The 12397-nt window shown below is 42.7% G+C and overlaps 1 protein-coding gene across 10 annotated transcripts in view; it reads right to left on the bottom strand.

Annotated features, from left to right (window-relative positions):
* PIAS2 (protein inhibitor of activated STAT 2) overlaps positions 1-12397 on the bottom strand; it is an 89813-nt gene that overhangs the window by 66206 nt on the left and 11210 nt on the right. For 6 of the 10 annotated variants that reach the window (XM_070743607.1, XM_070743611.1, XM_070743606.1 and 3 more), the window contains exon 2: positions 3602-4076. In XM_070743607.1, the coding sequence (XP_070599708.1) occupies positions 3602-4076 (475 nt within the window). The remainder of the gene's footprint in view (positions 1-3601; positions 4077-12397) is intronic. The other 4 variants (XM_070743613.1, XM_070743612.1, XM_070743614.1 and 1 more) reach the window with 1 other exon arrangement.

The following is a 12397-nucleotide window of genomic DNA, read 5'->3' as shown; positions in this document are numbered from 1 at the left end:
ACTGATTGCTAATCTAATGAAAAGAGTGAACTACATGATTTCCAGGGTCACTTCTATGGCTGAATTGGACATGGCTGATGTAGACCAGGGAGCTTGCAATTTTTCCTGAGCCACCCATGGCCTTACATTCACAAACTGCTGAAAAATTACACACTTTCCCACACCTGTACAAAAGAAAAACTACCTTTACGATCCCAATCTACGGTCAGTTATAAGTTCAGATAACTTGCAAACTAAGGGAACATAGTACAGCTTCATTTGCTGATACTGTTTATTTATTTTATTTATTAATCTAACTTATATGCCACCCAACTCCTCAAAGACTCTGGGCAGCTTACAACAAATAAAAACAATATTTAAAAGAACAATTTAAAAAATAATTACAAAGCCCTAGTAAAAGACACACATATCTCTCAATATCTCCCATGGCCGGATCTAGATGGTATTTCATTTGGTCAACGGCCCCAGGCCTGCCGGAAAAGCCACGTCTTTATAGCTTTGTAGAAGGCCAGTAGGATAGGGAGAGTATGGATCTCTGGGAGCAGCTGGTTCCAGAGAGCCAGAGCCACCACAGAGAAGGCCCCACCAGTTGGCATTGTTTGGTTGACGGGACCCGGAGAAGACCAGCCCAGTGGACTCTTGTCGGTCACTGGGAGGTATACGGTAGGAGACAGTCCCAAAGATAGTCTAGCCCTAAGTCATGTAGGGCTTTATAGGTGATGACCAATACCTTGAGTTGCATCCGGAGACTGACTGGGAGCCAGTGCAGCTCACGGAGAGATGGTGTGATGTGGGTGTACCTAGGTGCACTCACAATAGCTCGCCTGGCTGCGTTCTGGACTAGTTGAAGAGGCTTTTCAGGGGTAGCCATTTATAGCACTGATGGATCTATGCATAGGAACAATTTCAATATCCTATACAGAATGTAGTCCTCGCCTTAGAACAGTTCTTAGTGATGGTTTATAGATTCAACGGCACTGAAAAAAAAGTGACTCAAGGCCTTTTTTCACACTTGCGACCACTGCAGCATCCCCAAGGTCACATGATCAAAATTCAGAGGCTTGGTGGTTCATATTTAGGACAGTTGGGAGAGTTCCTTTTGTTCCCCTTTTGCCACCATCTCATAAGCAAAGTCGATGGGGAAATCTGGATTCGCTTTACAACTGGGTTACTAACTTAATGAACACAATGATTCACTTAACATCGGTGGCAAGAAAAGTCACAAAATGCAGAGAACTCACTTAACAAATGTTTCACTTATCAACATAAAGTTTGGACTCAATCGGAGTCCTAACTCAAGGACTACCTCTGTGTGTGTATATACGTGTGTGTGTGTGTATACGTTTTTCCATCAAGTCACCTGCAGTATACTCAAATATGAGGCTTAGAGGGTAAAAGCACTGCCTAACACTAATACTAATACTACTACTAATAATCATCATCATCATCATCATCATAATTTATTAGTTTTCTCTGCCGCCCCTCTCCGATGACTCAAACAAGGCAAGCAGCCCAAGTTTGAATCCTAGAAGGCATGTTTATTATAATTTTATTTTTTCAAAGAATGTGGAGGTGTTTGCAAGTATCATTTTATTGTTTTTTTCACTGCATTTTAACTAATTTTAAATAATTGTAAATAGCCAATAATTAAACTGTTTGTGTTTATTTTGCAGATTCAATCCCTGAACACAATAATGTCAGCCAGACTAATCTTCGAAAACAAATAAAAACAATAAAACAATAAAAACAATAAAATGATACTTGTAAATATTTTTACATTTTTGAAATGGGAAAGATAAACGCCAAGTTTATAATTATTTGGAATGTGTGTGCATTTTTGGGACACCCTGTATAATTATAATTATGAGAATTATTAGAATTGTTAGAATTGTCACATAAACTTCAGTTTCATTTACAAAGAGCAAAATAAAATAAACCTGAGTAAAGTTGTAATCTTGGAAAAGCATTTCACAATACAAGAAAGAGTTGTCTCCAATTCAGATTTAAAGAATATATACAGTATATATATATATACACACGAAAATATATAATTCTAGAATAATCAAGATAATATTATCCAAACAAGGAAGAAATGTGTAATATAAATTCTATGCATGGTATGTATGTATGGTTGTTGTTGTTTATATTAATGGGCTTTTAATTATTTGTAACATCCGACTACTATTGTACACTGCTTTATTGCTGCTGTTAGCCGCCCCGAGTCTCCGGAGAGGGGCGGCATACAAATCCAATCAATCAATCAATCAATCAATCAATCAATCAATCAATAAGAGCTAAATAAGTTGAAATTGATCTGTACTAGTCTCCCTTTATTTCTTTATCTGTTCTTTGTAAGTTTGAACACACAAACACACACACACACACACACAAACCTAAAGGTTAAACAACTGCCTTAGAAGGCAAACAGCCCAAGTTCGAATCCCAGAAGGATGTGGCTAGCTGATGAGAGCTAAATAGCTTAAAATAGATCTAAACTAATCTCCCTTTATTTCTTTAACAATTCTCTGTAAGTTTTTAAAAAAATATATATTTTATTAATTTATTAAGAATGGGGAAAGGGGATGGGGATACAAAAAGAAAGATAGGAGGGGTATGAGGCAAGCAATCTTTTTATACAGTAGCATATATATATTGTTGTATATTCATTTCAAACATTTATCTATAATTATTTTACGTTCAATATTCATATTTACATAGTTTTATATCTATAAAATATAGTAGTTTAAGAATAAAGTAGAGCTTTGCTATATGCATTTATAGATAGGTATTATAGTAAATATTTTAGATGAGATAAGAAAAGAAAGGGGGGGTAGTACCTGCATGCTAGCAGGAATATGTATTGTGACAACTTAGTTTGGTTATGTTTATTAATTTTGTGGATAAAAGATATTTGTGAGTTATGTTATTAGTATATTGTCAATAATTATTGGATGGATTGAACTCAGACAGAGATTGTGTCAGTTTTGATCAGAATTTCTGTTGTGTATATCTTCCTCTTGATTTATGTTGAGGAGTTTTAATTGGTTTTTATTTTATTGTTTTTAAAATTAGATAACCATCTGTACCACTTCTCTGTAAGTTTTAATACTCTCTCTCTCTCTCACACACACACACACAGATATGTGTGCGTGTGTGTAACATTTTTGCTGATAATGAAAAGGAAGGGAGACTAGTACAGATCTATTTCAAGCTCATTTTGCTCTCATCAGCTAGCCATACCCTTACCAGGACAGTAATTTGACAGAGAAAAAAAAACATATGTACATATTTACATAAATGCAACATGTATATACTATAGCTCAGTGTTTCTATATTCTCAGAATGCTGGCTGGGGAATTCTGGGAGCTGAAGTCCAGATATCTTCAAGTTGCCATGGTTGGGAAACACTGCTATAGCCAATAGCTCTTCCTTTTAAAGACTATATAAAACCGGATTGCTGATCAGATTGGAACATTACCAAGCAAGCAATTCTAAGTTAGTCTCTCTCTCAACTGAAAACAATAATCAAAGCAAACCAGTCTGGAATGTCACCTCATTATTTTTGTCCGAAACGTTCGTATTGAACGTGTAGCACACTTACCTAAGCTGGTAGGTTTTATGAGAACGTCAAGCACGTCATAAAAAGGGAGATTCTTCAACTGAACATCAGGATGCACTGGAGGGACCGAAGGGGATGGCTGCTGCATCTCAAAACGAGGCTTGGTGTCCTGAAGTAACACTGAACCAAGAGGAGAGGAAGGTGATTGGGGAGCGACCGAAGTTGAAGGTGCGGGATGCAATCCGGGCACAGCTAAGTCAGGTTCTACCGGAGAAGAGCTACTGTCCAGGTTGAAAACTGAAGATTTTAGAGCAGTCAAGTCAGAAAGGCCTTCAATTGTCCTGGGATAGCGGCGCCGGTAGAGTTCCCGGATCTTGATCTGAACTGCTGGGCTACAGCCACTCTTCAGCAAGTGCAGAGCCCTCATTAGGAGGTCATGTTTGCGCCCACTTTTATTACGTCCAGCAAAACCCAGCAACACTTGCAGTTCAGACACCCGGAAACTTGATACCATATTCTAGGAGTAACAACAGATCAATAGGTGAAATGATGGGCAGTGGCAGGGCGGATTGATAGGCCTAGGCCAGTGATGGTGAACCTTTTTTTCCTCGGGTGCCGAAAGGGCATGTGCGCGAGTGCCCACACTCATAATTCAATGCCTGGGAAGGGCGAAAACAGCTTCCCCTGCCCCCCGGAGACCCTCTGGAGGCCAGAAATGGCCTGTTTCCCAACTTCTGGGGGCCCAGTAGGCTCATGTTTCGGGCTGCCCAGGCTCCAAAGGCTTCCTTGGGGGCTGCGGGAGGGTAAAAACGCCCTCCCCCATCCCCCTGGAGGCTCTCATGAAGGCAAAAATGCACTCCCAGAACATCTGTGTGAGTCACAAATCAGCTGGCCGGCACACACATGCACCTTGGAGCTGAGCTAGTGCCAGCAGATATGGCACTTGTGTCACAGGTTCGCCATCAGTGCCCTAGGTTAAAAAGTTACATTAAATAGGATCATGTTTTATTTACATCATAACATTGTGTCATACCATATATGGGCAACAAAACCTTCATGATTTAAGGGTGGTTTTTAAAAAAAAAATATTACCAATTCGGTCACTGAAATACTCATGGTATTGCAATTGGGATGTAGTTAAAAGTCCTACTCAAACTGCGCCCCACACATCCACTACTAAACCCATTCTTCTCAATAAATCAGACATCCTGAAACTATGGCCTGTGGGACAGTTACTGCCCACCAAAGCCACTAATCCAGCCCATGCGGGACGAGGGTGCCCAGCCCACCCACCAGCCTCCACCCTTCAGCAGAGTGCAGGAGTTAGGTTTGTAAGGCTGGAACTGGAAGGAAAGGCCAATGTTTTGGGCCCGCATGGTGCTTCTGGAGGGTGCGGAAGGCCAAAAAAGAGGCTTTGTTTGCCGGAAGCCATCTAATAAGGTCGCAAATAGTGATCACATGACTCTGGGGCACGGCAACCACTGCCGGTTGCCCAGCACCTGAATTACAATCATGTGACTACAAGGATGCTCTAAGGGTCCTAAGTGTGACGGCCAGTTGTAAATCACTTATTTCAATGAGGTTGTCATGTCAAATGGTCCTAATTATGGACTACAGACTTGAAAAATGTAGCATTAGCTTTACCGAGAGTTGAGAAAAATCAAGTCAATGTGTCAGTTTCCCAGGTCTAGAATATTCTTCCTATAAGCCAGTGCTTCTCAAATAGTGGGGCAGCCCCCTCCCGGGGGAGTGTCGTAGAGCGATGTTGAGGGGGGCGCATGACCACAGGGAACGTGGGGAGTTTTGCCACAAGGAGCAGGGCAGTTTTGCACCGAACAATGCCACACAGAGCAGGATATATGAAGTATTTCTTCAAATACGACTAGGCATATGCTTCATTGTGACTACGGTGGGAGACGAGGAAAGACTGGTATGTTTACTGGGTCTAAAAATGTTGGCAGTGGACAACATGAAGCCAAATAAATTAAGGCATCATATTACACCCAAATCACACTGATAAGGCGCTTGAATTTTTCCAGTGGAAATATACCGAATATTGCAAACAATCATCCCAGCAGAGTTGGGGTATGTGTGAAATGTTTACTTCTTCCTGGGGGGGGAGTATAACAGAAAATAATTAAGAAGCACTACTATGAGCAATGCTCCAATAGCAAAAGCAAATGAACGATAGGACTTTGCGAAGCTACTCCAGAAGTCTGAAATCGCCCTTTCTTGGCGATTCATCAGAATCTGTCCTTGGACGCTTCCTGAGAATTGGCCTTAAGTCTCCAGAGACCTTGTAAAGTGGTGATCTTATAAACAGAAGAACAGTAACAATCCCTAAACTCCTCTGAAGATGTTACCTAGCTTAGTTTGTCTTTGTGACTATGCTGTATTTAGAACTGTGTGTTCAAATGATGGTTTATGTATTTGTAAGCTGGACAAGTAAGCTTATAGTACTATATATGTACAGTAATCCCTCGCTATACCGCGCTTCACCTACTGCGGCTTCACTTCATCGCGGGTTTCTGAGGAAGCCGATCGGCAGATTTAAACATCCCGCCGAACTCGATCGGCAGGTTTTTAAAAATATATATATATCTAAAAGTGTAAATACTTTATTTAAATACTGTATCTAAAATAAATACTGTGTGGGAAGCAGGGGTCGACAAAGTTGTTCAGAATCTAGGAGCCAGCCAAAAAATTTAGGAGCCAGAATTTTTTTTAAGCAAACTTGGTTTTTTGCCGAGTCTCCACCTGACATCGCTTTCACCCCCTCCCCCCCGGCGCAGGCCTGGCTCCGCCGAGCCGGCTCTGCTGTACTCCCGTCGGGATCCGAGGGGAGACCGTTAGTCAGAAACCGAAACAGAGAAGAAGGAAAGGGAGACCGGGCCGGGGACGCGGGTGAGGGGGGGAGGGGGGAGGAGGGGTTACTGGTCGGAAGTCACCGCGCACGCGGCCGGAGGAGGAATGAACAAAACCTCACGCCGGGAGGGGAGGGGCTTCCGCTTCTCTCCGAAGGCGGGTGAGCGGCCAAGATCGGAGCGTCTGTGTGCGGTGGGGGGGAGTGAAGGGGTTCGAGTAGGAGGCGGAATGGAGGCAAGGGGGGGAGGGAGAGACGCACGCAAGCGCAGGGGACGCTGGGAAAGCAGCTCGCTCCGAGGTTGATGGGCGGAGCTACGGAAGCCAAGATGTACCATTTCTGGGCGTAAACACAAGGCGGGAAAAATATACTGTATACATACAGTACAGCAGGCAACATTTTCTAGGCGCCAGACAACATTTTCTAGGCGCCACTGGCGACCAGGCGCCTGGGTTTGTCGATCCTTGGTGGGAAGGGTTTATAAACACTTAAAACAATGAAAACTACCAAACAATTACAATATAAATACTTAAATAAGTACTATCAGTCGATAAATTCCCCATCGCGGATTTCACCTATTACGGCCAGGTCTGGAACGTAACACCAGCGATAGGTGAGGGACTACTGTATTAAGAGTTATTGACTGATCTAATTGCTTATGACTAGGATTGTTCTTGACTAAGATATTTGCCAAAGTAAATAATATTTTATACAATGAATGTATCTGAATTGTATTACTGAATTATCATTAGTATCTCTGGGCTATTAGGTGGATATCAGCATGTTTCCGTATGTGTATCTTTGACTTAGCAAGAGATTACTCTGCACACTCCTTAACACTTAACAGTGGGACAGCATAACCCCCTCCTTGGAGGTCCAGACATATTTTATTTATTTATTTATTTATTACTTAGATTTGTATGCCGCCCCTCTCTGAAGACTCGGGGCCCTGTCCATCCTGTGAGTCTTCAATAAGGCATTGAAGAACTGTCTGTTCTCCAGGCAGTTGAATCAGGGTGAGGATAAGCTCTATTACCATAGGGGATTAATTGTTCATTGTTTATCTTTGGGTGCCCCAGGAAGGCAGAAATCATATTTTTTTGTGGGGAGGAGTTGTTTTTAATCCTGTAAGCTATCCAGAGGTACTTGTGAAAGATGGGTGTTATTTTATTTTTACATGCTTACTTATTTGCATCCCATCTTTATTATTTTTACAAATAACTCAAACATATCCAACACAACTTCTTCCTCCCATTTTCCCCACAACAACCATCCTGTGAGGTGGGTTGGACTGTAAATGATAGAAATAACCTCCAGGAATAAAATTGGAGGGGGCAATCTCTCTCTACACTATCGAAACATCTTCTAAAGAATTAAGGAGTCTTTCGGAGCATTGTATTCCATTCTATATTATGCTGCAAGGTGCAACAGCAATATCATTTAGATTTATATACAGCTTTACCATATTTTACAGGCCTCTCTAAGCAGTTTACAGAAAGTAAGCATACTGCCCCCAACAATCTGGGTCCTCATTTTACCGACCTTGGAAGGATGGAAGACTGAGTCAACCTTGAGCCTACTGAGATTCGATCTGCCAAACAAAATGATTGTTTTTAAATGCTTGATTAAATTCAGATGCTAATGATAATAGCTTGAGAGTATGACGGCAGTCAAGGTGGAAATTCTTAAAGCCATTATAAGAAATTGAAAATATACCAAACACATAAGTAATCTATTTAGTTTTGATGCAGAAAATATAAGCATTAAGGATATTAAGAAAACATAACTACATGGCATTTTTCCTTTTCCTGGAATTATTTCAATTAAAGCTGATTTGGTTTGGGAATAGGTCAAAAATCAAAGATCAGGCATCCTTATCTTTCTGTCCTCATCCATATTATTTCTCTACTATCATTTCTTTCTGCCTTTCATCCTGGCAAACTCTGGCTTAAATGGTAAAATACATTTAGGCCTTACACCATTCTCTTATATGCATTTTTTCTTCAAACGCAGGCCCACCAGTCAACCTTTTTCATCATTCTTATTACTATCACACATTCTTGCACCACTGGGTGATACCATTTTTCCATGCTGTTGAAAGCATCCCCCCATATTCTTTTCTTACATACATTTTCCATTGTTTGTCGGGAGATGAATGTCATCTAATACATTTTACTATAGAATTCATACTTTCCATTCCTGCAGTTGTTCACTTTTCTTTTGTTACATTTTTTCTTTAGGTTATTTCTGGGGTTTTCCATTGTTAATATACAACTCTCACAAATCTATTTCCACCAGCATATGTTCCTACAACAACTAAAGATATAAAGTCATATACATTTGCTCTTTAATTCCTGATAAAACCTACACTTTCCTTCATGTGAAAAGGAACTTCATGGCACCATATTCTGAGATTTATCACATTTTCAGCCTCTTTTAAGAGGGAAAAGGTGTGTTTTATATTCCAAAAAATATGGTATGTTAAAAATACATCTTCATCTATCAACAGGTAGATGACAGTCCCTGCTTCTGTCCAATTTTTTCTTCTTTTTTCTCCAACTTTTAAGCTTGGGTTTCCCCATAAATTAACACAGGAAGGAGCCTAATGTTTTTTATTAGACTATACTGTATTCCACAGTTTTCTAATTGATATGTTTCCAGAGATACACGTTTTTTTTTTCATTTTATTCTTATTATTAATCCCCCCCCCCAAGATATCAGTCACACAATGTCACACTTTACACCTGTAGTGCTATGTGATGAAAATGATCCCTAATTCCATCTGTATAATAGCACATATTTGTGCAACTTCTAAACTTTATTCCTCTTGCAGTTTGGGGACATATTTTGCTGTCTTCTAAAGTCCAACCTTATCTCCATTTTGACTTTATATTATTTGGATGGTGTCTGGTCTTTTGATTTTAAGCGAAATCGGTATTTTCAGGTGTGCAGGAATACATGTAACACCAATAAAGAAGAATATTTGCAGCTCAGGGTTGAAATGAGGGGTCCCTGGTGCTCTGGAGCTTGGATTGTTTTCTTGCATAAGTTTCATTACCCTAACTCAGTAACATCCTTGGTGCTAATCCAAACAATCAGTGCTAATGATAGCGCCTAATTTGGCTAATGAAAGTTTTGTAAGGAAACCAACAAAGTATGAGAGCACCAAGGACTTCTCCCACACAGCACCTTCAAGAAGCAATGTGTTTTCCACAGCTGCAATGCAATCCTTGGAAAAGTCTCACTTAATCTGAGAAGCTCTCAGCTGTTATCAGTGCACCTGCAATCACCCCAAACAGTTTCTTCTCCAAAACACAGCATGGCCATAATAGAAACATAGAAGACTGACGGCAGAAAAAGACCTCATGGTCCATCTAGTCTGCCCCTATACTATGTTCTGTATTTTATCTTAGGATGTTTATCCCAGGCATGTTTAAATTCAGTCACTGTGGATTTATCTACCACGTCAGCTGGAAGTTTATGATAAATGAAAACCCCGTGGACTGTACCAAAAGGTAGAAAAGATAGGAGATTGGAAGATGATCCCCTCAGCTCAGGTGTCCAATATGCTACTGGGAAAGAGCAGAGGGCTAGTACTAGTAATGCCAGAAAAAATGGACTGGGCCAAAGCCGAAAGGATGCTCAGCTGATGCAGGTGAAGGAGAGTCCAAAAGAAAGCTTGGAACTCAACATTAAGAAAACTGAGATCACGGCATCCGGCCCTCTCAATTCCTGGGAAATAGAAGGGAAAGAAATGGAGATAGTGATAGATTTTATTTTCCTGGGCCCCAAGATCACCGCAGATGGGGACTGCCGTCAAGAAATTAAAAGATGCTTGCTCTTGGGGAGGAAAGCCATGGCAAAGCTAGACAGCATACTAAAAAGCAAAGGCATCACCCAGCCAACAAAAGTACGTCTAGTCAAGGCTGTGACTTTCCCGACTGCAATGTACGGCTGTGAAAGTTGGACCATAAGGAAGGTTGAGCGCCAAAGAATAGAGGCCTTTGAATTATTATTATTATTATTTATTAGATTTGTATGCCGCCCCTCTCTGTAGACTCGGGGCGACTCACAACAACAATAAAACAATGTATAATAAATCTAATAATTTAAAAGTCACTAAAAAACCCTTATTAAAAAGCAAAAACATAAACACAAACATACCATGCATAAACTGTATAGGCCCAGGGGAGATGTCTCAATTCCCCCATGCCTGACGGCAGAGGTGGGTTTTAAGGAGTTTACGAAAGGCAAGGAGGGTGGGGGCAGTTCTAATCTCCGAGGGGAGCTGATTCCAGAGGGTTGGGGCCGCCACAGAGAAGGCTCTTCCCCAGCGGAATTATTATGGTGCTGAAGAAGACTCATGCGAATCTCTTGGACTGCAAGACGATCCAACCGGTCAGTCCTAGAGAAAATCAACCCTGACTGCTCTTTAGAAGGCCAGATCCTGAAGATGAAACTCAAAATACTTTGGCCACCTAAGAAGAAGGAAGAACTCACTGGAGAAGAGCCTAATGCTGGGAACGACTGAGAGCAAAAGAAGAAAGGGACGGCAGAGAATGAGGTGGCTGGATGGAGTCACTGAAACAGTCAGCATGAGATTAAATGGACTCCAGGGCATGGTAGAGGACAGGAAGGCCTGGAGGAATGTTGTCCATGGGGTCACGATGGGTCGGACACAATTTCGTAGCTAACAACAATAAATGAGCCGAGATGGCGCAGTGGGTAGAGTGCAGTACTGAAGACCACTAAAACGGACTGCTAGATCTGCAGGTCAGCAGTTCAAATCTCATCACCGGCTCAAGGTTGACTCAGCCTTCCATCCTTCCGAGGTGGGTAAAATGAGGACCCGGATTGTGGGGGCAACATGCTGGCTCTGTTAAAAAGTGCTATTGCTAACATGTTTTAAGCCAAGGTTCGACAAACCCAGGCGCCTGGTCGCCAGTGGCGCCTAGAAAATGTTGTCTGGCGCCTAGAAAATGTTGCCTGCTGTACTGTATGTGTATACAGCAGTGTTTTTCAACCGGTGCGAGACATGGCCAGGTGTGCCGCGAGGTGGCTCCTGCAAGTGGGAGCTCCAGGGCTGAGGCTTCAGCCCTGGAGCTCCCACTTGCAGAAGCTGCCCCCCGGCTATTGCCCGCCGCCGCTACCTGCACACCCCAAAATACCCCCCTGCGTGCCCTTTTCCATGGGCGCGCAGTTCCCATTCCCCTGCCTGCCTGGGGGGGGGGCGGGGGCGGGGAGGCGCCGGCAGTAGAAGGCGCTGCCCCCGCCCACCCGATCCGCTCCCTCTCCTCCTCTTCCGCTGAAAGAAACGCGCGGAAGCTGCCTGCTTGAGCCTGGCGTTGCTCCACCCCGCTTCTTCCTGCTTGTCATCCTCCGTTGCCAGGAAAGCCGGGTTTGTTTTCCGTGAAAGCAGCGCGCCTTTTAACACGCTGCTTTCCTGCACCAGCGACGTTTGGCTGCCGGGGGGGCGGGGAGGAGAAAATCCTCCCCCCCCCAGGAGCAGCAAAAGCCTAAGCGGCGGGGTGCACCGTTTGCCTTCCGGCTCAGTCGCAGAGGCTTTTGCTGCTTGTGGAGGGGGGGGGGGTTTGGCGGTGCCGATGCCAAATGCTTTCCCTCCGTGGTGGGGGGTGCAGGGCAGGCGCAGTCAGCCCCAGGAGACAAAGATGGAATGAGAGAAAGGAAAGAGAGAGAAAGGGAGGGAGAGAAAGAAAAAGTGAGAGATAGAAAGGATAGAGAGAAAGGGAATGAGAGAAAGGAAAGAGAGAGAAAGAGAGGGGGAGAAGGAAAGAGTGAGAGATAGAAAGGATAGAGAGAAAGAGGGAATGGAAAGAGAGAGAAAGGGAGGGAGAAAAGGAAAGAGTGAGAGATAGAAAGGATAGAGAGAAAGAGGGAATGAGAGAAAGGAAAGAGAGAGAGAGAAAAAAAATAAGAGAGAGAGCAACAGAGAGAGAAAGAACAAGAGAGAGAAA

Source organism: Erythrolamprus reginae, chromosome 2 (genome assembly GCF_031021105.1).
Source record: "Erythrolamprus reginae isolate rEryReg1 chromosome 2, rEryReg1.hap1, whole genome shotgun sequence".
Lineage (NCBI taxonomy): Eukaryota > Metazoa > Chordata > Lepidosauria > Squamata > Dipsadidae > Erythrolamprus > Erythrolamprus reginae.
This window is presented reverse-complemented; position numbering and strand designations above follow the sequence as displayed.